At 38.0% G+C, this 24048-nt stretch overlaps 1 protein-coding gene across 4 annotated transcripts in view; it reads left to right on the top strand.

Annotated features, from left to right (window-relative positions):
* The window catches only part of NUBPL (NUBP iron-sulfur cluster assembly factor, mitochondrial), an 81057-nt gene extending 60461 nt beyond the window's left edge, over positions 1-20596 (top strand). For all 4 annotated transcript variants that reach the window (XM_030240347.2, XM_050975182.1, XM_050975183.1 and 1 more), the window contains 3 exons: positions 3568-3688; positions 7517-7599; positions 16307-20596. In XM_030240347.2, the coding sequence (XP_030096207.2) occupies positions 3568-3688; positions 7517-7599; positions 16307-16369 (267 nt within the window). In that variant the 3' untranslated portion in view covers positions 16370-20596. The remainder of the gene's footprint in view (positions 1-3567; positions 3689-7516; positions 7600-16306) is intronic.
* The last annotated feature ends 3452 nt before the right edge of the window (positions 20597-24048 follow it).

A 24048-nucleotide genomic window follows, 5' to 3' on the forward strand; every position in this document is an offset into this window, starting at 1 on the left:
AGTAGAATGACCAAAGGAACTAATGAAAATCTGGCAAGGAGAGGCAGCTTTAAAACCAGGTTTACAGGACAAAATTGATATTTTCAGTCTTAGGACATAGTTGCTAAAAGAGGAGTGGCATCCCTTGTGCAGTGGAGCACACCTACACTTGCAGTGAAGAAGGAATTTGCAAAGTGTTGCTGACTCCTGTCACAAGTGTCAAGATTCTTGTCTATTATGTGAGTTTGGCCAGTGTTTTCTTGCATTCCTAAGGGTGACTCAAAGTGAATAATTTTGAGTATTTAGGAGAAAAACTGCCTATTTGCACCTGCTGAAGCTGAGTTCAGTTCATTATTGTTTATCTTATCAGTCATATCCCTGAAAGAAAAGACAGGCTTTTAGTTAAATCTGCAATTTTTCTGTAAGTTTCCTTGAATTGGAAGGATTGCTGTGGATTTTGCAGGTTTCAAAAAACTGCTTAGATAAACACAGCTATGTATTTCCTTCTGAGTTGTACTAAAATGGCTTATTTGGCTATATTCTTACTGGTATTTCTGAAGCATCCAGAGTAACCAGCCACGATTATGGCTTCATGTTGGGAGCAGATATTAGAGACAGAAATTGCTCATTACAGGATGAAAGGTAGGAAGAGAGAAGTACTGTGCATGTTCACTTGAAGCACTTCAGTGCAATGTGGCTGACTGACACAGGAAGTTGATGGCAGAGGAGCTGTAACCCTGATCACTTCAGTCCCCATCAGACTGCAGTCAGACCTCAGCACCATCTGTCCTTAAGTACAGGGAATGACTGCAGTGGGTTTCTCAGGAATTGTCTCCTAATGTAAATACAGAGAGCTTTCATTTCATCACTCTGTTTTCTTTAACTTAGAAGGTTGTATATTTGGATTTAAGTGTGATTTATTGTGTAACCAAAAGTTAGCTGAGCACAAGAAGTATGTAAACATTCAGAAGCTGTGTGCAGATAACTCCTAATGAAAGGGTTCTTCATTTCCTGTTATTTCTTGCCAGATGCCTCTTTGCCATTTAAAATAGCGATTAGACTAAATGGAATGCAGCTCCGTGCTGCTGCCATAGGTTAGCTCCTCTCTTGTGGTGCACACAAGTTTTCATGTCATTCCTGAGCCAAGTTTGCCAAGCTCAACAAGAGCTGGAATAGAATTCACCCACACTTACGAAATAGTTTGTGTAGACAGTAACAGCTGCTTTGAAGCTATTACAAGTCTATTATTTGAGCAGGAAAATGAGGGTTATTACTGACTTCATTAGCCAGACCTATTACTTTGTAGATTTAAAAGCTCTGAAGGTCATAAGGAGCTCCCTTCTGTAAATATATGTGCAGAAAAATGCATGGTAAAAATACACTTCAGCAGTAAAGTTGTGTATTTGGAAATATTCTACATTATACTTAATATTTTTAAGTGGCATCTTCATATTCCAGATGAATAAATTATATATTATTAAGTATTCACTATTGGCTGACAAATGACCAACACAGAAAAATTAAAGTTATTGTGTAATGCTGAAATGTCATTTCCTTTTAGTAAGGTTTGGTTAAATGGAAACAAACAAGGAGAGTGTATAAGGCCTCTAAAACTGGTGTAGCATTGGAGAGACAGCTGTATCTCAGCATTTGCTTTTGTAGTGGCTGAAGGACTTCTTAGTTACTAGGTTATTAAAATATGAACAAAACAGCTGTAATAATGCTTAACTATTCACAAAACAATAGTAGACTACATAAATTTTTCTTTGATGATAAATTTGCTGAATCATAAATGTTGTATGAGTATTTTGAAGAGAACAGAAAGTTCAAACCTCAAGATAGCTGAAAATGAATTAAATGTAAATTTCAAATTACTTCTTTTTTCCCCATGTACTTTCAAAAGTGGCCTTCATGTATCCTCGTGAAAATAATATTTTTCTTTTGTCAAAAATACACCTTTGAGTGTTCTTCAGTTTACCAACAGAGTAAAAACTCCATGACTTGACTTTAGGGGAAAGCAGTGTGAATGCTGCTTAGAGGTCATCCATAGAAGGCTGTGGCTGTACAGGTCCCTTTTTACTGTCCCTGCACCTCATTCCCTTGGATATATAGTATTTCATGGCTCTACTAATGTAAGAACTGGATGATAAAATTACCTGTAATAATGTGCCAGTAAATAGTATCTTGTTCCACTTGCTTTGCTGATAGTAGAAAGAGAGAGTAGAAAAGGGGGAAAAGTCAGTTTGAGGTGTTAAATTGGAAGTAGGTAATTTTTGTTTTAAGCATATTATTTCTTAAAATGTTCCTTGCTTTGAACCATCTGAGAGTTTTACATAAGTAAAGGAAGATGTAGCAAAATATACTTTATGGTGGTATAGAAAAAACAGGTGACCATCTTTTGATAAATTTCAGCTTATAGCTAAGGAAACTTTTATTATGATATTGTAAATAACATACTTTTTTATTTTAAGTTCAGTGCCAGAAGTTGTATGTTCACTTTTAATTAAATGTCTTTGTTGGTCGCACTGAACACTGCTGATTCCTCCTAGGTAGTGGATATGTTTCTTCTCTAATAACTAGGGTCCACCTTGTTCAAGCACAAAACTAGAAGGTTCAGGAAAATGTAGAAGTACAAAAGGCTACAAAGTAAATAGCAATATAAGTGGTGTATTCTAAAACTCAGCTACAGTGTATGTGACATACCTAGGAAATATACAAATCTGAAAGTGAAATGTTGTAACATGGCATCTCTTAAAGCAGATGTTGTGTTCCTTAGCAGGTGGATAGAAACTTCCACCCTGTAGCATTTGAACACTGTTTTCATCACTTCTGGAAATTTTGCTCTCCCTCAATGTAGAGTTTACTATGTGAATAAAATGAGATTATTGGCATTATTTCACATTGTGGAGGAAGATTTTTTTGTGTGAATGACTTGGCAAATTTTTATTTGACGTATTTTATAAGGATGACGTTGAAAACCTGGCATCAATGGAAGGGTACCCAGGATGTGTGGTTTAGATTTTTATTCTATGGGTTTTGCCACTTAGTTTCACGTAATTATTTCTATTGTTTGATCTTTAAAATGTGTTTCTGCTCTGCAGAAGAGTAACAAATCTGGTTCTTTTGAAAACATTTCACTACAGGATAGCTTATAAAAATACCTTATAAGCATGTCTGATTGTGTAATTTCTTGTAATGGTATGTTTTTACTTTCTCTTTCCTGAAACTGCAAAGGACAAAACTGTAAAATGCAGCATGAAAATTCTTCCAGTATTCAGAGTTTAAAAATGAGATACTGGCAGGGAGAGTTCTTGGCAGGTTAGGTTTGTGCAAGAAGTACTTTTTGTTACAAATAAGGCTGGTAGTCTTCAAGAGCCATAAATGTGAAGAAATTGCAATAATGCACAGATGATGGTGCCACTGAGATGACTAATAAGAGCTGATAATGATATTAATGAGTATGATTTCTGTTTTAAAAAGCCACTCTGTGTTGGTTCTTAGTAGATAATCTATTCTGTATTATCAGAGATGAATATGGAAATACCAGTGCTTCATTTGAGCAATCTTTCCTTTCCTTTCCTTTGACAGGTTTTAGGACTAATTCAAAATATGAGTGTTTTCCAATGTCCCAAGTGTAAGCATGAGACACATATTTTTGGAAATGATGGCGTAAAAGATCTGGCAAAAACTCTTGGATTGGATATTTTGGGTAAGAATATGGAAATGGTTTTATTTTTGAAGAAGAATCTAATGGTGTGCATGAAGCATTAACTGAACGATGAAACTGCATAATAGGTGACTTTGGATTCAGATATTCAGATTGTTTTCAGATATAATGGAACTAATAAGTAGTATGCTCTGTTCCTTGTTGGTCTTGTAATGGTGATGTTGACTGCATATGAAAATTCTTGAATTGCATCTTAAATCTTTGTATTTATAAACAGTCCAGAGCATTAATTGTTTTTATATCAATGTGCTATAGTACCTGAAATTCATTATGTGCTTGACTATTACAAATAACCAGGAATTCTGTTTAGTCTTAGGACAGACCTGAACCCTGTCTAGTAATATCAATAAATGTTTTCTCATTTATTTTGTTTAAATTATTTTTGTTTAAATATTGATTCAGCAGAGGCTTTAATAGCATCCTTCTGGTATGTAAGCAGGTCTGAAAGCTGGAGACTTTTTACAGAGGCAGGCAATGATAGGGCAATGGAGAATTACTTCAAACTGAAGGAGGGTAGATCTAGATGAGATATTAGGAAGAAATTCTTTACTGTGAGGGATTGGCACAGGTTGATGTCCCTGTCCACAGAAGGAGGTTTGGAACGAAATGATTTTTAAGGTCCCTTCCAACTTAAATCATTCTATGATTAGCTATGATTAAGCTATCTGTCATGCCTGTAGGCTGAAATATACACAGATCTTTAAAATATACATTACTGATTTAAAAAGGCATGGTTCAACCTGTGCTGTAAGTAAAGAATATAACACAGCGTAATTAGGTTGGTAAATGGGGTAATTGCATGTGCTAATGATGTGTTTCCATGTATTACTCTAATTATCCCAATGATTTTCCATAGCTAATTCATTAAAAAGAACCAGGAAGCTCACTTAGAAAGATCAACACAGAAACATCAAGGTCTGACATAGACTTGAGATAGCAAGGCAACACATAATTAAAGACATGCTTTTGGGCTATCTTTTAGTTTCCTGAATGTGTAATGAGTTGTGATCAGAGCCCAAGGGGACTTCTACAGCCCTGGGTTATGTGGATGGATGCAAATGCTCTGCAAGCAGTTGAATCAAACGTGCATTTAGATACGCAGGCACAAATGATGTACCGTGGCATTGGTCCCCTAGGTGGTTTTTGTTATTTCCTAAGAGTGCAGAACTGATTGTGATTGGATTTAATGAGGAGTGATGTGAGAGATGTACAGATTTAGCAGGGGATAGATGAGATGTACAAAACAAAGCAGAGTGAAGTTTAACTTCAAACTGTCAGTGCAAAACCAGACTAAGATTAAGAATAATGCCCCAAGGGCTAAATTTTGCATTACAGTACTTGATCTGATTAGTATGCTCCTCCTTCCAGGGATGACCATTACATAATAATACCATATGGCATTGTAGGAATTGCTGCTTACGGATTTTACAGTAATCCATCCCAAATGGAAGTTTTATCTCAGTATTTCTTGAATTCTGCCCAGAAAACTCGAGAATGTATTTTTACATATACATCTGTAAAGTGCATATATTTAAAATTAGTAATTCTAAGTTTATTCTGCATATATTTTCCAACACCTGTGGCTGTTCTGTTTGTTTAGATAAGCACCTAGTCCTTCTTGGAAACCCAACAAGATGTTTGTCACCCAACATCTGCCAAATTCTGCAAGATAACAGTGTGCAGGATTGAAAAGTGTCGTGCTTCTGCTTGCTCAGAGTTGGCTGTCAGTAGTATGACTGAGTACCTTTTTTTTGTTTGTGGCAGAAGACAATTAGCAGTTGCCAGGAGACTTTCAAGTGAAGTCCATTATTTCGTATACTTCTGATTGTCTTGTATTTTTACTGTTCCCTAAAGGAATATGTGACAAGGTTTGTCAGAGAGACTTTGTGCTGCTGATTTTTCCTCTCCCTGTCTCCCTGTTTCTGAATTTTTTTTCCTGAAGTTTGAGGACTGTAACCATGACCAGAAAGCGATGCCATTGGTATACATGATACTGAGATAACAATTTCTGTGTGTTCCATCCTGACCTTTGCAATTCCTGACCATCAGCAATGACTGCCAGATTTTTAAAACTCTTTGATTTTTCTTCCTACAGTCAATTGAAATTAATCTTTCTTTGCAGTCAGCAGTAGTTGTTAATATCAGAAAAACTTACAATGTTAAGTTCCCATCACATTGGGTAGTGAAGAATAGTGCAAAAGTTTTATCTTCTTCAGACCCTTACCACCCAAACAGCTATGCAGGTGGTTTTGATGTCTTCTGCTTAAATTATCAAATTTCAATTTTTAAAAATTATAATGCATTTTTCTTTTTATTCTGACTGCACTTCTGTTCTTACAGAAGTATAAGAAGTCCTCTATGCTCCTATAGTACCAGCACATGTTTGTAAATCTGAGGAGGAAGAGAGAGAGGCTGCTATTTTGTAATTATTGGAGATTATTATTAAGCTGATATTGAAGAAGTATTTTTTCATTAAGAAAACATTCTTAGGAAAAAAGAGAAGATTAGGCTCTATGTAAAATAAAAGTAGGAAGTGAATGTCAGGGAGATTTACAAATTACTGTCATTCAATTAAGAATGTTTATGGTTAGAAAACTTCCAGAGGACTTCTTGAATTTTTTAAAAAATTAACACGTGAACAGACTATTATACCTAAATTTATTAATGACTGAAATAAATAACAAAAAAAAAATTGAAGGAAATGGACTGTAATTATCCTAAATAATAATAAGGCTGTTCAAAGATTTAGCACACTAATCATGGAGCCACTGCTTTTGTGTTTACTACTTGTTTGTTTTTGTTTGTATTCCTACTTGCTTTGGTTTTGTTTTTTTCATTTCTTAGACTTTGTCAATTTTCATCCAGTTTTTTAAACTGCTTCATTTTCTGAATGCATTGAATCTCAGTAATTTACAATGGCCTTGATTTGAGTTAAATCAGGTTGCTAAAATGTATGAATTAAACTTACACGATTTCTGATGTGTCAGGATTGAACTAAGGTAAGCTGTTCTGTCTCCATCTATCCATAATGTAAAATGTAGCTATGTCTTCCAGTGAAAGAGAATTGGTCTTCAGTTCACTTCAAAATTATTTATGTAGCAGTAAACATAGGAATCTCCAAGTTTCCTGTAGTAATGAAATCTGTGTTGCAGAAAGTATGTCTCAGAATGGAACAGGGCTGCTAATTGATTGTCCTTTAGAACGTTCTTTTCCTCTCTGGCAGTTCCCTGCTCATTATAAAAGCAGAATATAAAGAAGATTTCTGTTGGAAAAAAGAATGAACTGAACAGTTGTCCACCTTTTAATTGGATCCAAGGCCTAATAAGGACAATAACAAATGCTATTATTTGGAAATTAAGTATTCAAAGAAGTCTTTGAATAGTGATTAAAATCTTAAAACAGCACTGAAAAGAACTTACAATGAGGAGATAGGCTGAGCAGTAAGTTGCATGATGAACAGTTGCCTAACACTCGGGCAATTTATTTCACATAAACAAAATAATTTGTATCTCAGCCTGTATTTTTCTGTGTTTGAGGCAAAAAGCCCTTCCTTCTCTAATAAATTACTATAGCATGGTCCTTTCAGTTCAGAGAATGAGAAATCCAAAATATGTTTGTCATTATTCATTATGGATGTAAGGAAACTATACCGCAGCCAATTTTCATTTTAAATGCTAATTTTCGGAGCTAAAGCAATTCAAAGAGTATACTGAGTGGAATTGGATTTCAAGTTGCTTTAGGGTTACTTCCAAGAAACATTTAAGAAATACTAGGTCTCAACATATGTGTGTCTTGGTATTTTTGATGCAGGAGACGTTCCACTGCACATCAATATACGGGAGACGTGCGATTCAGGACAGCCTGTTGTGGTCTCTCAGCCTCAAAGTGATGCTGTAAGTTTGGTGCCCTGCACTTGGAACAACAGAGAGCTCTCCTATCAAAGGGAATGGAGAGTGCTGCTTCTTTTTGCTGTTTGGAAAGCAGTGGGTTTTTGAATGAAGTAAAGAAATTAAGTAAAAGAAGGTAGTAGCAGTAAGTAACTCAGACCCTTGATTTTGTAATGCTGGTCATCTGTTCTGCTTCTGTGGGTTTGGTTTTGTTTAATTAGGCTGAATCATTCAGAATAGAGAAGATTTGATCCAGGTCCTGGCATGCTAAGAGGAGGAAGGTCAGTGTCAAGCCTCATGAGACCTTGCAGCTAATGTAGGTCCTCTAAAATTGTCAGTTAAGCCTTTGGTAGCTGAGCCTGGAAACTGTCAAAAGGTCTTACCCAAAGCTGTTTGAAACAAAACTTTGTATTGTCAGTACCTGGGTTGTTTTCATCAGGAAGTGGAGCAATTTGCACACAAGAGGAAATGGATTTTTTCAGTGCATTTACCATAACATTCTACTGTCAGTGGAAAATGCAAGTTGGTGAGGTGGTGGGAGTCAGATATGCAAATCCGTAAGGAAAAGCAGTTGCACATACAGAATTCCATTATTGCTGATCGAGTAAGATTTCCCTGTCTGCTAGGTTCTTTCTCTGCTAGAGTTTGTCTGCCAGGCTCTGTAGGGCAGGATGCTGTACACAGTATATGGCATAATGCAGCCCCACTCTTGACTGCTGCTTAAAGATATATAGTGAAAAATATTCTTGATACTGATAACAGATAGTAGAATCAATTCACAATAAGATAGACTGTACCTATGGAACATTTGAATATTAGTAGCTTTTTTTATCATGATTGCTAGGCACATGCTGAAATGGGTTTTTTTCCTTCCCAGTATTTTAGAAGGAAGAAAAAAGGGGAGGAGGAGAGCATTAACATTGTTAATCCAGTGTTCTTAGCATACTGAACAGGATTCTGGAAGAACAGTGACAGTCTTAAAATTGTAATTTTGTTTTGAAAATGAAAAAGGGCATTGACTATGACATGTTGACTTCTAATTGAATGCCATGTTTTTGCTAGGTTTGGGCAAGGCCCATGGTATCTTGAGTCCAGGTCTATCTGAAAAGGAATCCCTATAATCCGTATGGTAGCTTCTCTCTGGGAAGTTTGATCAACATTGAGAAGGTTTGAATGGATGTATGGCTTTGGTCAAAGCTGAAATAAAACAGCTGGGAAACTAAGCTGGAAGGCTCACAGTATCTGAAATCTGTAATAAGCAAGAGTCTGTAGCCTGCTGGACTATTGAGCGAAGAATTCAGACATGTATGGGATAGCATTCTGAAAATAAAAAGGCAAGAAAGTCTGTTGTGTTGCCATCTGTTCCTCCTTTAACTATGTTCTTAATAACAAAAGGGTGGGTTATAATCACCATTTGTGGCAATTAAGTTAAATATGCAGAGGAATAAAGATTGACAAATATGTGTGACTCTGGGGAAAACTCAATATCCTTCTCTGCCATTGTCTGTGAGGTAATAGTTCTCCTCAGAGAATGTGTTTTTTAAAAATGTCACAAATCTCTGTAGAATGAAAAAGAATTTTCCCTCACCCCCTGGCTTTCTTCTCATTTTCAAGGTAGAAAAAATATCATTCTCTTATATTTTCAAAGAAAAATAAAATTCTTAGCATATAACTGATGGTGGGAGAGGGCATGTAAGGTCAGATTCTAATCTTTAATACATGACAGTCATCCCCATGTTTCTCAAATAAACTGAAATTGTGGCTATTCATGCATTAACAACTTTTCAGGTAGAGAACAATGTCTGCTGAATTTCTCTGCTCTTGTTGCTTAAATGTGCAGCGGATTTTCATCCCAAATTCTATGCTGATTTTGTTAGAACACACTTACAAATCAAATACAGAATCATAGACCTGAAATAATACCTAGCAGATTCAAACAGCAGGGAATAGGGATGGTGATTGACTTCTTAGAAACCCAGCATGTTGTCACACCTTTTGAGCTCTTTCAAGCCTAGAATAAAATGGTTTCTAAAATATGTCAGTTAATACATTTTTGCTTACACATCTGCCATGGGGTTCGTCTTGCCTTGCAGATATATAAAAATATACCTCTGACTTTACACTAGAATTTCAAAATGTCTAAGCAAACTTGTCTAAATTTATTATTTTAAAGCTTAGATGTAGTTGGTGGAAAAGGGGTTTCCTTTTCACAAATGACAAGGAAATTACTAAGAACTAAAAAAAGGAAATTACTTATAGAATGGAACATGTGTGAACTTAGAAAGTTCTTCCTCAGGGAAGGCACAGAATGCACAAGACTAATCTGCTTATGGAAAGTATTGACAATATAGCTAAAGGATAGGAAGGTTTGATGACTGGAGTTCTCTTTTGGTGAAGCTTGAGGCAGTCCCCTGGGAGAAATAACAGTGCTGCTAAAATGATTTTGCTCTTGGTATAACATTATCTGTGTTACAGTTTCTGTCAACTTAGTTGTTCAAATTGTGGCTTTTTTTGTGGCTTTTTCTTAATACTCTTCATTGATAAAACTTTGTGATGTAGGAATGGAATATTGCTGTACTTGGGTGGTCAGCCTAAGGCAGCAGCTGGGAGTGACCAAGATCCTCTACAACAAGCTTATAATTTCCTTAATCAACAGTGAGGGCTTACATTCTGGAGTGAGACGGTTCTGGAGATTAATTGGGCCTTTTTCTCCTCCATCAGACTGTGGAGGTGGATTAGCTGGCCAAGGCTCCATTTTTTTGCTCACTCAAACAGATGCAAGAGTCACTGGACAGCAAAAACTGGTAAATGGAAATCAGGAACGCTGCTAAAATGGTAGAATTGGCGAAAAAAGGGAGGGGAAGAGGTAGAATAGGGAAAACTAATGAGGACTCACTGAAACCAGGTGAAATTGATCATGCTCAGATGTACTCGATCCTCCTATGGACCATGGGAAAGGAGCCAGCAGCAAAACGGGTGTTTGGAAGGGGCATCCTGAAGCTTGCAGTTAAGGACTAGAGGCACAGCAGGAGATACAGAACATGATTAATTGCAGTAGAATGGTTCTTCCATCAGTGGTGCTGCTTAAATGCCCAGTGAACTCTCCATCATACTGGGAGAAAGCTAAATAGAGGTTCCTGAGAGCTCTTCCTTCTGTGAGCATAAAGCCCAGAGACTTATGGAGCCGTTGGTGGTTGTCTTGGGAGGAATTCCTGCTAGAAACTTTGGGTATATCACAGCCTGGATGGCACAGTGGATTTATCAATGCCTTGGCAGAACAGACAGGCTGTCTGTGATTGTTGAGCACCAAACTCCCTCCTCAAACAAGTACAAAATACATTTGGTGTACCAGTGTGTCCATTCACGTCCCAAATATACAGGTGAAGGATTTTGATAAATTGCACTAAATTGCACAGTGATTTATAAGGGAAGAGAAAAAGCCCAGTCAGGTGGAAAGCAGGGCCACAAGGTATCAGCAGTCTGATGGAACAGAGCAAAATAAGTCTGGTTAATAATTCCTTTTCACTTAAATCAGAATGTTACAAACCTTGCTTGCTGTGGTGTCATCCAAACAGATAATCCAAATTTGTATTCAGAAACACTTTTTCTGTAGAATGCTTATGAAAGGGTGATATATAAGTAGGATAAAAATATACAGCCTTTTAAAGATTGCAAGAAGTAGTTGGAGAAAAATTTACTGGTAGCAAAAAGTCATAGAATCCTGTTTTGTGGCTTAATTGTCATTAGTAATTTCTTTTAATGAGTGGCCAATCCAGGGTGTGATGTTTTTAAGAGAAAAGCAAATCCTAAAGAAGGCTGCATGGTATGATTTATAATATGCCTTTATCAAGGCTTCCTTTGAATCATCACAGTAGCATTTGGTACGTGTAGGTTCAAATCCTTCATTCAGGGTGTAGACAGTACAATGCATCATCAGACCCTCATTTATGGTTCTGTCTGCTGAAGAAAATGCCAAGAATAGGATAGGCTGTTGGAAGGATGCTCCTATACTGCATTTGATTTGCACTGTTCTACTTAGCCATGTTTTTTGGGCAGGATGTGTATTTAGATGTAAGGGCACCTTGGGTTAGCAGTATTACCCCACTGGGGCTGCCCCTAAGAATGGTTTGGCTGTTACAGCTGCTGATATATAGGATTAATAGGAAGTTTCCCATGAGCTCTGAGGATTTTTCTTTGAGATTTTAGTTTCATAAATCCAGTTTACTTACTCAGCTCCTCCATTTCATCTTACAATGTATGATTGACTTTTACTGTCTCAGTAAATTTGCCTTTCTGACTTGGGACTCCATTGTAATTTGGCAAGAGTTGCCAGCACATGCAAAGAAGAATCTTAGGGTGGAGCTGGCCAGAGGAGGGACAGAGTGGCATAATCTCTGGGCCTCTTTTAGCAGCCAAGAATTTCTCTGAGTGGCATGAAGCTTATATCTGAAGAAGACTTATTTAAAGCTGCATTTGTCATAATGTTTTTAGTGCCTTCTGAGTTGACCTTAGTAAAATACAGACTTTGGGAGGCAGCTCCAGTCACGCACTGAAGGCTGGAGTTGTGTCAAAGTTACAAGCAATTTCCATGGAAATTAAAGCTATTTAAAAATCTGATTGAACTGGCAAATGGAACCTGGTTGTGCAGAGTGCTAAGAAACCAAAGTTATCACTGACAGGCTGGTTGTGCTTGTTTTCATGTAGATGGTAGCTAAGACTGGTATTTGTCCTTGTGATAGTCACTATTTGATTAGTTGCTCATGGTGACTAGTTTCCTTCAGCAATTAATAAATTGTAAACCCTAACAGGTCAGTGGAGCAGGTTTAAATTCCTTTTCCTTCTTTACAGGTATGCTAGCATTCACAGCATTTGAAATCCAGACAGTCAGGACTTGCACAGATACTCCTTTGGATTGCTGGGCTGGATAAAGCAGCTTAATAGTCTTGGAGTCTTGTAATCAGAAACAGTCATTAGAAACCATGTCAGTACTGGGATTTCTATCCTGTGGTGTACGAGGCCTGTGACTGAGTGATGGGATCAGTGTGTGTCTCTGAGTTGCTGGCCTGAAGTTGTTTGTATGCAGTGGTTTTGAGTGAAGGAAAATGCGATACCAGCTCCTACCTGCTTTGACTTTGTTGGTTATAAGTTGAGTTCTGTGTTTGTGTGGCAGTGTCATCCGACAGGGGCAGGCACTGGAGTGAGCTGTTGGCAGGCTAAGATCTGCACTCCAGTGAGAGCAAACCAGCAGGTCAGGCCACACCAGTCCCCAGTCCAATCCATGACAACAGGGCAGAGTCAGCCGTGACCTGTACAGTCTGCAGTAATCTTAGCAACCATGCATGCTTCCCTCACGGGTATGATTTTTAGGGAGAAGGAAATGCCATAACTGAAAGGCTAATATTTCCCTAGGATTACTGTAGGGCTTAATTAGATGAACTAGTAAGAAGTCCTCCAGTTTAAATCTACCCAGCACGTATTAGGCCATGATAATACAGATCTGTTACAGAGTGATGAATCAGGATGCTGTGATTATTTATGCTAAGTAGGACTTCTCACTCCATTTCCTGGTGAACTTCTTTACAGGTTCTCTGTTTCCTACTCCACCATCTATGCTGTCATCAGTCACTTCATTATCAGCTGTCCCGTTGAGGTCTTGAGGGCTGTGCCCTTCTGGCACTGTGCCACTCTTTGAGAGGTGAGCAGTCTCTCACATGGCTGTTTCCCAGCTTTATTTTTTTACTCTGTGAGCATCACCTTCCACCTCTACCTCTGCCTGTCTTAGTGCTGCTCTCAGACCCCATCTAGGCAGTGTTCATAATAAACAAGTCAGGTCTGGGCTTAGGGCATTCTGTCTTCCCGTGTGCTTCTTCGTCCTCATGAAGTGGGAGGAATGACAGCTGATATGTTGTTGTTAAATAGAAAGTTGTCTGTCAGCAAAAAAAAAATGGTTTTCAGAAAATCTATAAACCATTCATTTACAGCTTTCAAACATGAAGGGAGTAACTGACCTGAGAAGTTTGCTTTTATCCTATTAAAATGAAAAAGGTTATGGCTGATGAATAAGAACTCATCCTTTATTATTTCTCTGCTGGCTTTCCACCTAGAAAGGAAATAGTAAACCCTGTCCATTTTAATTTGCTTCCCAGCTTATTTTGCTTAGTAATGATGGATTAAACAGCTGAACTGAGCTGTGCTCTCTGTCCATGGATGGCACATTGAAAAGATCACAAGTAGGAAAAGCTATTCAATAGACATAGAGTTGTTTTTATGTAGTGCATATTCGCAGTCATCGAGATTCCATTTAGACCTTTCAGGTTTGTTGATTGATAGTCAGGTCCTCACTCATGGCTAAATGATTTGTTCAAAGACAGGAAACCAAGGCTCAAAACAGTTGATTTTTGCCAAAGCCAGGTAGAGTTTTGTAAGGACACATACGAGATACTGGTGTGTTCAAAAGACAGAGTAGTGATCCAGGAAAGCAAAAAACCCAGAGGTCAGCAGTCAAGGCACTAGAGAGTGTCTAGTAATGCTGCAATGCTGGCTACAAAGGGCTGCATCAGGAACCTCCTGTTGCAAAGTGATGATCAGCTGCTTGGCAAATGAGGGTCAGTGTACATTGGGGAAGTGCTGCTCAGACACTCATTAACAGCATTTTGTGGGAAAAGTATCTATAAATTTATTGGGCTTTTGACATAAGGCAACATTTATACAAGCAGTTGAGTCTGCTTATGGTGAATTTATAGTTCTGTGTACAATTTGGTCAACTCTGGAGCAGACAAACAGCCTAGGCAATCTTTAGAATGGGCCAGGTTGTTAAATGACTCATTAAAATGTGTGAATTGGTCTGTGCAAAGTGGGAGCTGCCTGTGGGACTCTTCTGGATAGTTTGAAATTCTCACCTGGAGTGCTCCTAGACCAATTAGTCAAATACTGAACTGCAAGGGCAGCTTGACTTCAGTCAGTCACCTCGCTTCAGGTGGGTCCATTATCTTGTCTAGGCAAGTGCTTAGTTGGGGGGTAGCTGGACCACCCAGGGCATTAACAGCTGAGTGAGGTGGATGTTGCACCCAGGCTGTTACCCAACTGCACTGCAGCTGTAGCCATAGAAGTTTGAAATTCCAGACTGTGAATTAAGTTCTAAATTCTGTCATTCTTGCCACTAAGTCATGTACGTGAGAGAAAACAATACTGTCTTACTGTCTGCATTCCTTACAAACTCAGAAAATTCTCTGGCTTTGGTTTTAAGGGGATGTGAGCACTGAGACTATGAGGTGTAGAGGGTGAGAAGGCCAGAAAAGAAAATCCTACAAGCCAGGAGCAATCCCTAAAAAAGAGGAGACAGACATGAGCAGTGCATGGCCCTGCAAAAGGCTGACACCTTGTTCAGAGCAGTGACAGTGAGTGCTGGTGGCCCTGGTGTGACAGGCAGACTTTCTCTTCCTGCCTCCCAAGCTCTGGCCTCTGGCATGTGTCATTTTGTTTGCTGCTTTAAAGGCTCATCAGGGCTCCAAGGACTACTTCATGGTTAGAGCCATCCTGCAGGAGACAGGAGAAATGAGTGGGGTAGGGATTCTTGTGGAGGTTTATTTGAGGAAAGCAGCAAAGGTTGTCAGTGTGGTCTGTGTATGCAGACTTTCTGCAGAAGATGGGAGTAGGTTGGTCACTGTCCTGCAGAAAAGCAAGCTCAGTTAGGGGACTTTGCTGTGTACTTGACAGAGAATGTGAGTCACCAGCTGGAATCTCAAGTATGACAAATTCAAATTATAGAGAAGGTGTACATTTTAACAATGGAAGTAATCAACCTCTGGAACAATGTGCAGTGTGTGTATATACATACACACAAAAATACTATTTTAATTAAGCATTCCTATATAAATCTTTGAGATTTTTAAGAGGTGTTCTCTTTTGACTTCAAGTTGTTGAGCTTGGTACAGGAATAATTTGTTTTAATTTTGGGGTTTGTTCTGTATTGAACTTCATACAGTGCTTTTGTATAAGTCCCTTGACATTAGATTTGTTAATAATTGATGGTGGAATGATCATGGCCCCAGCTGTGTCATGCTTTTTGGAGATGTTAACATGACTATGCTTACTTGGGTTGCTCTCCATAGTCCTGCAGTTCTGTGCTGTTGTACCTTCCAGCTCAAGGTGTCTGACCAGATGCCACGGGCTGGTGTGAAAGAGAGCTTTAACTGTGTGGATTTCAGTTCTGTAGGAATTAGTTCTTTCCAATCCCTACTTCAGTTTTTTGGAAAGGTGCCGTTTTTTAAAATACTTTTAATGTCTGAATAGGAAATTCCATAGTGGTAGATTAGTCTGTAATGAATTAATTGTTTCCAAAATTTTTTTTAAATGCTGTTGTTTTCTCACATTCTCTATCCTGTGCATCCTGGTTGTCAGGATGAGGGACATTTATAATTAATAGTACCCATGGGGCTAAAGAGTCTGTATCTTCCTCATCACTTCTCTTCCAGAAGATCTTGCTTGTTGTTAAAGACAAATTGTTCAGTTAAATTTAAATTTTCCCACCAATATTTTTTTATAATACTTGTGCCTAATCTATTAATGCATTGTTTTTCCCGAACACAGGCTAAATTTAACCCATTTATTTAAACATATTTGATTTTCTCTTTTCTCTCAAATACCTAATTAGTTGTGAAATATTCCTTTCTATAGAAAATGGAGTGCTCAATGTATGTTTCTGTTTTTGCAGGCTAAAGCCTATCAAAAGATAGCTATGGAAATATTAAGAAGACTACCAGTACCTCCTGCTTGAAGCATTTGCCACTGAAATTAAGCAAAAAATGATCTTTGATGCAGCCAGTGCAGAAGAGTCCTGTTACCTAATTACATGGAGGCCATATATTAGTTCTGAGAATTTCTTTGGGAATTAATTTACCAGAGGTTAAATTATGATTGTGATAGTTACTGTTTTTCACATCATTGTTTGGCCATGTCGAAAAGGATTCAAGTGTGCAAATGATGATAGACAGTATTTAACTGCTGAATTGTAACATCGTCAAGCAAGAAGGGATGAAGTACATTTTTTCCATGTGCCCTATTTTAAAGTCAAGAATGAAAAACAGCCTCTCCATGCAAGGAGAACGATGGTATGCCAAGACATAAATTTAATTTTTTAAGCAGGATTTTCAATATTCTAATTTCCTTCAGTTTTTGTTCCTATTTTTACGTGGTTAGCTATCAAACTGACCTTAAGTTCTGCGAGATTTTAAGAAGCAAAATCAGTTCTGTAACTGCTGTACTTTTCTGTGTTCATCTTAAAAGAAGATTTAAAAATTCCACGTACACTCTGAAGAGTTCTTGTGATGGATGATGAACAAATTCATTCATTATTGGATAAAGTTTGATCGTGAGGCAATTCGCAGTTCAGTGGAGAATGGATTACGTGACCCTGGGGCTTATTTCTCAACTGTTTTACATTATAATGAACCCAGACAGAAGACAAGGTAACAGAGGTCTTCACTGAAAACCAGATGTTTTTCCTGAGCTCAGATTGCCACAGAATGCGAATGATCAAGATAAATTAAATTTATGATTGCGTATTCCTGCTACAACTCAGCAACTTGGAATTTGAATATAAAGATGTATTTTTGAAGTAAAGAAATATTTGGTCTTCAAACTGCGTGGCCTTCTGGTTTATTTTTTCATTGCCTGTGATCTTTGTGTTGGTGTGTGGAAGTGAAAGATTATGCCTTCAGGGGAATGAGCTTTCATTTACAATTAGATCTTGGAGCTGACATTTAGGCTTTTCCATCTACACAGTCAAGTATCGGTATCTTAAACGTACATTGTAACCCTACCAGAGAGTGAAGTTAACCATGCTAGGGAGTTCTGCTATTGACCTCTGAGAGACCAAGTTTTTCCCTGTTTTCCAAGTACTTAGTCAGGATTTTGGATGTATTTTTTCTTGTTGAAGTGATACAACATAAAAAAATTGTATACATTTACATTAAGAATATTTAAGTAATATTCTTACCCAGAGTTTAGATGAAAAATCTAGACACAAGTGATGAGTTGAATTTCAAGCTTAGGTGATTTTCTAAATATGTAATTTATATAGTCCGAATGTTGATTTTTTTTGCATCAGGTCAATCTCTGAACCTCCTTCCCTGCACCTTCCCCCATGAAATCTCATACCAGTGGTCAGCTTTTTCAGTAGCATTTTATTGTGGTCTGTAGAATTGACAAAATAGTCAATTCCTTTCAGTTGTCTGATATATTTTACAAAACTTAAAGCTGGCTTAGTGTTCTGCCTATGAACGCTGCTTAGTGTTCATAGTTTATTGATAGCATTTTTTAAAATTAAGTTTTGTCTCTACATATTTTTTAGCTTTGCTTTGCATAGCATAATTGTTGATATACATATCTGTAAATAATCCTGTGGTGGTTTTGGCTAGTATAATCTTATATTTCAGTGGAACAACTGGAATTTCTGACTGTTTTTTAGCAAAAGACAGTGACATGATCTGAGTGTAAATATTTGTAATTCTCATTCTGTTAAAAAGTTTTTGAATGTCTGACAGCCAGTTCATATTGAGCCTGGATGATATACAGATAGGTGGTTGCTCAGCCCCCCTTTTGTTTCTTATTATTTCTTGATTTCTTGGGTTAGTTGAAGGATGACATTTGCTTTCAAGTTTTCTTTTATTTTACTTCTTTTTACCTTTTTTCCCCTTTTAATTAAGTACTGTTGTTTTGCTCTGTTGAAACTTTCAGCTGCAGAATTATTCTGAATGCCTTTGTCAAGAAACTGTTATAATGATTAAGCATAGTTTCTGTGCTAGGCTAAAAATTCATATTTAGTTAACAGTTTTGTGGAAGGATTACATAATGTAGTTGATTTATTCATACATACATATATATTTATTTATTTATGTATATGTAATTGTATGGAATTGGTAGGACATTTCTGTGTTTAAGGATTCCAACAGTCAGCCTAAATTTAAATTGAGAACATATTTGCTTGATTTTCCTCATTCTCATGAGTGAAAAACTGTTTCCTAGACCTTCTTCTGAAAAGTAAATGAAAGGCATTGGCAAAGTGTTATTGCTTCTTAATGTTATGGAAATACGTATTCGTATTTTTTATTACATAATACACTATTAAATATATAGTAATGAATTCCAGTCAACATGCTACATTTCAAGTTGTATTCATAAAGTCATGGATGGAAGTTGTTGAATGGGGAGTTGGTTGGATTGGTTGGAGATTTAGCAGGAGAAGGTGGTATTTAACTGTAGTTTATAAATATAAATTATAGACTTGACACGCAGTGCTGTTTGCTCTTTTCAGCTCCAATATTTCACTTTATTCTAATTGGTATTTCCTAGTGTGCTAATATGTTTTTGTTCTAAAAATGCTAATGCTAGCAGGAGGCCCTGGCTTTTCCAGGCTGTTTGGGTAGATGCTCTTTGCTCACCAGCAAGGGAGAGTTACTGTGCTCCTGGGTTACCAGCACAGAATTACTCAAGTCTGTAGCACTGTGAGTTCAGTTGCACACTGGAAAATCCCAGTGTCTTAGCACAGTGCATTTCTTGGCTTTCAGAAGTTTTTGGTTTTAATGAAAATGAAACTGAAGGTATAGAATTGTTTCTGCTAGTGAAGTGTTTTGCTGTTAATTTTTTACTGCTATGAATTGTTCAGCCTCTTAGACTATGGTTTGTGCAATACTTAGGTGCTAGATCCTCACAACAAAAAAACCCTGTGATTTGAAGTTATGAGAAAAAAGTAGTTTGCAGGTTACTTTTTGTCTGCTAATTCAGTTAGGGTTCAGACTGCCACCTGTTTAGTTGCTCTGATCATGGTTATGAACTAATAATAATGCAGGGGAGAAGTTGCAGAAGCAGGTCACTTCAGGGTATTAAGAAAACACCTCCTGTAATTCTGAATTGATTTCATACAGTTGGACTCGCTTTGACCAACTGTTGTGTGACAATTTACATTTTGGGATTTTGGTGCTTACATGCAAAGCTTCTTTCAGAGCTCCCCAGTCCTGACACTGACACATGAGCTCAGTACCCTACTGCCCAAGTCACAGGAGCTGCTCTTGTCCTTCCAGGTACTGGTGGGGATAGGATCTCCATGCTGGTTTTCCTACATGATTGGCAGTACTTGTCCAAGACACAAGAAACTTGTTCTACACCCAGCTTTGGTTAAGAAGATTCAGATCCATAGCTCCTAAACTTAGGAGAGCTCTTCCTCCAGGACCATCATGGGATGTTCATCACTCCTGATAAAGCTGTATTGCTTGTGGAGGAGGTAAAGAAGTGCTAATCACAGCTGATTTTTTTTTTGGGCTGGGCTTTCTTTGATCCTTGCTCCCAACCTTATTGATTGCTTTTACCTAATGAGGCTATGAATAAAATTATCAATTCTTAATTTAGTGTCTGGCATTTTAGATGCTTACAAGTTTGAGATAAAGCTCTGGCGTTTTGTATTTGGATTTTGATACCCACATAACTTTTTTTTCTCATGGCCACATCTGGGCCTATATTGGTGTTGTCATTTTTATTTAACAGAAATCCTTCCTGGTGGAGATGGCTGGGGAAAAGTCTCCTACTTAAGAACGATTTACCATAAGATGAATCTGAATTGCTGATTTAATTTCGGAATTGACGTATAATGGCAGGAGTTACAGTGATGATTACATTTTATTTTGGCAGCATTTCAGCCAAGGCATTGGTTTGTCAGCCACATATCACAAAGCAGCAAAAGAAAAAATGAATTCCCAAAGTAGTTTTCAGCCTAAATTTAAGATTTGCCTTTTTTTTTTTTTTTGGGTTCTGTTTTACATTATAAAGATATTAAAATCTGAAGAAAAAGTATATTCCAAGGTCTGTATTTTTCCATTATCTTTGTGTATTCAGAGAGGATGAGCACAGCCTGTCCTTCCTTATGCACCTATTTGTCTCAGTTTCTGCATTTGTATGGGTCTGGATCTGAATACCCGCTTTAATCAATGCAAATAAAGGACTTCTCCTAGGGAGGGTGTGAGTCTCTGAACAAGCTGGTGGGGGGGAAGAACATCTGCTATCCTTTAACATTGTTTTGAGGGCTTACAGATTTATTTGAAGTGTTTTCCCTCATACCACTGGGATTTTCTAAAATTTGTGTTATTTCCTGTGATCCAGAGGTTTTCTCTTCTCTTTTGGAGAAAGGCAGGAGACTCCCCACACTTGCCTACCCCATGTATGCATCCTCTTACTAAACAAGGTCTGTTTTCAAAATACAAACTTCTGGTTACTTTTTCTGAAAAGTTAGCTTATGACTTTGTAATGATTCTTATCAGTTTTTACTTTTAGGGACAGTTTTTTTTTCCCCCAAAATATTTATGGATGAAATGCTGTAATATATTTTTAAAGCCCAGTTTTGCTACGTATTTAGGAAGAACAAACAGGGTGAGAAACTATCTTTTTTAGCCAAAGCCACATTCACTAGATGTAATTTTGGGATGTTTGCAAATATTTTTAATCTCAATAAAGTGCTAAGTGAAGTTCAGGAGCCTGAACACTCTTCTGCTCAACAGTAGGAATTTGAGGGTGATGTGAGATGAGTCTGTAGCTGGTCAGACAGGCAAGGATGAGTTTCCACATTGACTTATTTGCTGAACTGGGAAGTTTCTACATGCCTGTTTTTAGAGGAGGAATTTCCATATAAATGGATTTTTGTCTGTGGTACCTTGAGGCCTCTAATTAATTACATTTCAGATGGAGTCAGGAGGTTTTGGGTTTGCACTCCACACTTCCCTCTGCAGGATAATGGGGCCCAATGGCTATTTTGGAGAGTTAGTTTCTAAAACAAGTGTTAAAAGGCTGGGAAAATGGCTTTGAAAACCAACCCTACATTTGTTCATGAGTGCCAGCACTACTGGCATCTCTTTTGTAATGCATTCACATCCTAAACTTTTAGAAAACCTGTGGGTTGTAGCTTGTTAGCACTTTTCAAAAAATGCATTTCTTATTAACCCAGACAGTGCTACTTCACTTCTGTCTTAGTTTCTTGACGGTGTAAATAAACTTCATTTGTCAAAAAGTTTTCCTTGCCTGTTGGTAATGCATCCAAAGAGTTACTCCTGTAGAGAAAGAAACAACAGAGCTGTTTGATGCTGAATACTTTCTTCCTTGTAGGGTTAATATAGGAAATTATAGTCACTGTCTCAGTGAGTTGTTGATTTTGTTACCCTGATGGGATACACATCTTCATTAAAACAAAATGAAACTGCTGATAAAATGCCTGTTAATGACTTAGGGCTTGCAGCTCGTGAACATTGAAAACATCACTCTCCAGAGGAAAATTTATTTAAAGTACTTCCATTTATAGATTTTTTAAAATATGTTTTTCTAAGAAAGTAATGGTATTTAGGATGTTTGGACAAGGTCTTTGTTGAAATGGATTGCTTTCCACTGCCTGAAGAGGTCTGCCTTTTTCACAAAGAATATGACTCAGAGAAGTTATGTATTATTCCCCATCAGTGCCTGTCTACAGAACCCTAAGTATGAATCTGCAGTAGCAGGTGACAGGAGGGAAGAGAGATGATGTACCAGTATTTGCCTGGAATGACCTCATGCCAAGAAGCAATGTGAATTTGTTTGGCACAGCAAAAATTGTAAGCAGAGTTGCATTTTTAGGAGAGGCAGATGGGTCAGGGCAAAGCAGGGGATGTCTAATTAGCTGGTAAGGTGACTGGCCTATGAAAGGAAATAAAACATCATATGGTCAGAAATAAACCAGGAAATGTATCTTTCCCATTTCTGCCAGAAAAGTAGAAGTGTGGCTGGCACCCTGGGGTTGTCTTGGTCCTGGTGCTTCAGAGAGGTGACAGGACTCAGCAGAGCATTGGGACACTATTTCTGTAATTTAGGGAAGCAGCTGAAAAATGTATTCAAAAGTGAATAGTTGAAAACAGTTGATACAGCATGTTCCTTGAGGAATGGGATGTCTCAGTTCTTGGCCAGTCTGTTTCCCATCAGATAATGTGCCATCCCAGGGTGATGGTTTATTAAAGTTAGCTGGTTTAGCTGAAGTTGAATGCAATAACAAGATCTGTAATCTCTGCAAAGCACTTCGCCCTACACATAGATGTAAAATTCAGGAAAATTTTGAGTACCTTGCTGAATTATTGTACCTGAGCTTAACAGGCAGTAACTTGAGGTTTTGTTCTATTCCAGTGATTTTTTTCCTTTAAGAAAGGTTTCACATTTCCATTGCCGGCACTTCACTAATGTTGGTTCCTCAGATAAAGATAAAAAGATTTATGTACCAGGGCTCCTAGAGGAAATTTCATGCTTTGATACGAGATTATACCATCTTCTTTAAAAAAAAAGGTTAGTTATAGGGTTGTTCTTTATTTTCTGTTTAGTTTTGAAGAACTACAATCACCAAAAGGAAAGGTACCAGTTGGACGTAATTTTGGATAGTCAGATTGGAGCTCTTGTCACCAGTTGCTAATCATACCTTGAGAATACAAACCCACAAGCAACATGAAGCTCTTTTTCTTTGAGGATATGAATTTCTTTATTTAACCTTGCTGTCATTGGCATGGAAAAAATAAAGAACTGTGGCAGATAAAATACAATCCTTAGAATTGAAATCCACGTGGGTTAATGATCGTGGTTAAGGATCATGAAAATATACCTGCTGAACCCAGGTTCTAGATGCAGCATGTTCTTGCTTTTCTTGGCTCTGGAGGAGCCAGCAGCATTCAAAGAGCAGGTTTTGCCTCTTGAGTGAACTCCAGGCTCATTCTGTGATTTGCAGTTCAGAAAAGGCACACCCTGAACTGTGTCAGCGTTGAACCTTTAGACTGCAGGTTTGCTGGCACAGGAAGTGACTCAGTGAAATGTTTGTTCTTCATGTTGCTATCTACTCTCCCTGGGAAAACAGGCATCTGTTTACTCAGTGGTGTGTTGGTGTTCCTTATCAAGCTGCACAATGTCCCTGCCAGGGCTGGTGCTGGCAGGGTTTGGTGGTTGCTGCTGTGCTCTTGGTAGGACAAGTGCTGTGTGTGATGCCCAGGAGCTGTGTTTGGGTTCTGCACCTGGAGCAGACCTTGCAGTTGTTACAGGCTCTGAGCTCTGCTTTGACCTGCTTTGCATTTGAGTAATGCTGCATTATTTGTAGGCAGTGCCTGACCCTCTGATTCTCAAGTGTTACTGTTCCCAAGATAAAATCCTGCACTGAGAATGACCTCTGGAAATGACACCTTTCCCTTGTGACTCTACTGCTTTGGAAAGAGCTCTGCATGGGCACTGGGAGAGTGTGGCAGAGCTGCCCACTCTCATTAAGGGCTTATTTGGGCCTTTTGGGACACTGAGACAGCTAAGGGTCAACAAAGTGGTATGAGGAAATTGCTTGCCATGCTATATTTGAACAGGAGACAGGAGAGAAAATAAAATGGAAGGCTTGTGACTCAAGAAAAGGGAAGACCACTCAGT

The sequence above is a fragment of the Serinus canaria genome, chromosome 5 (assembly GCF_022539315.1).
Source record: "Serinus canaria isolate serCan28SL12 chromosome 5, serCan2020, whole genome shotgun sequence".
NCBI lineage: Eukaryota > Metazoa > Chordata > Aves > Passeriformes > Fringillidae > Serinus > Serinus canaria.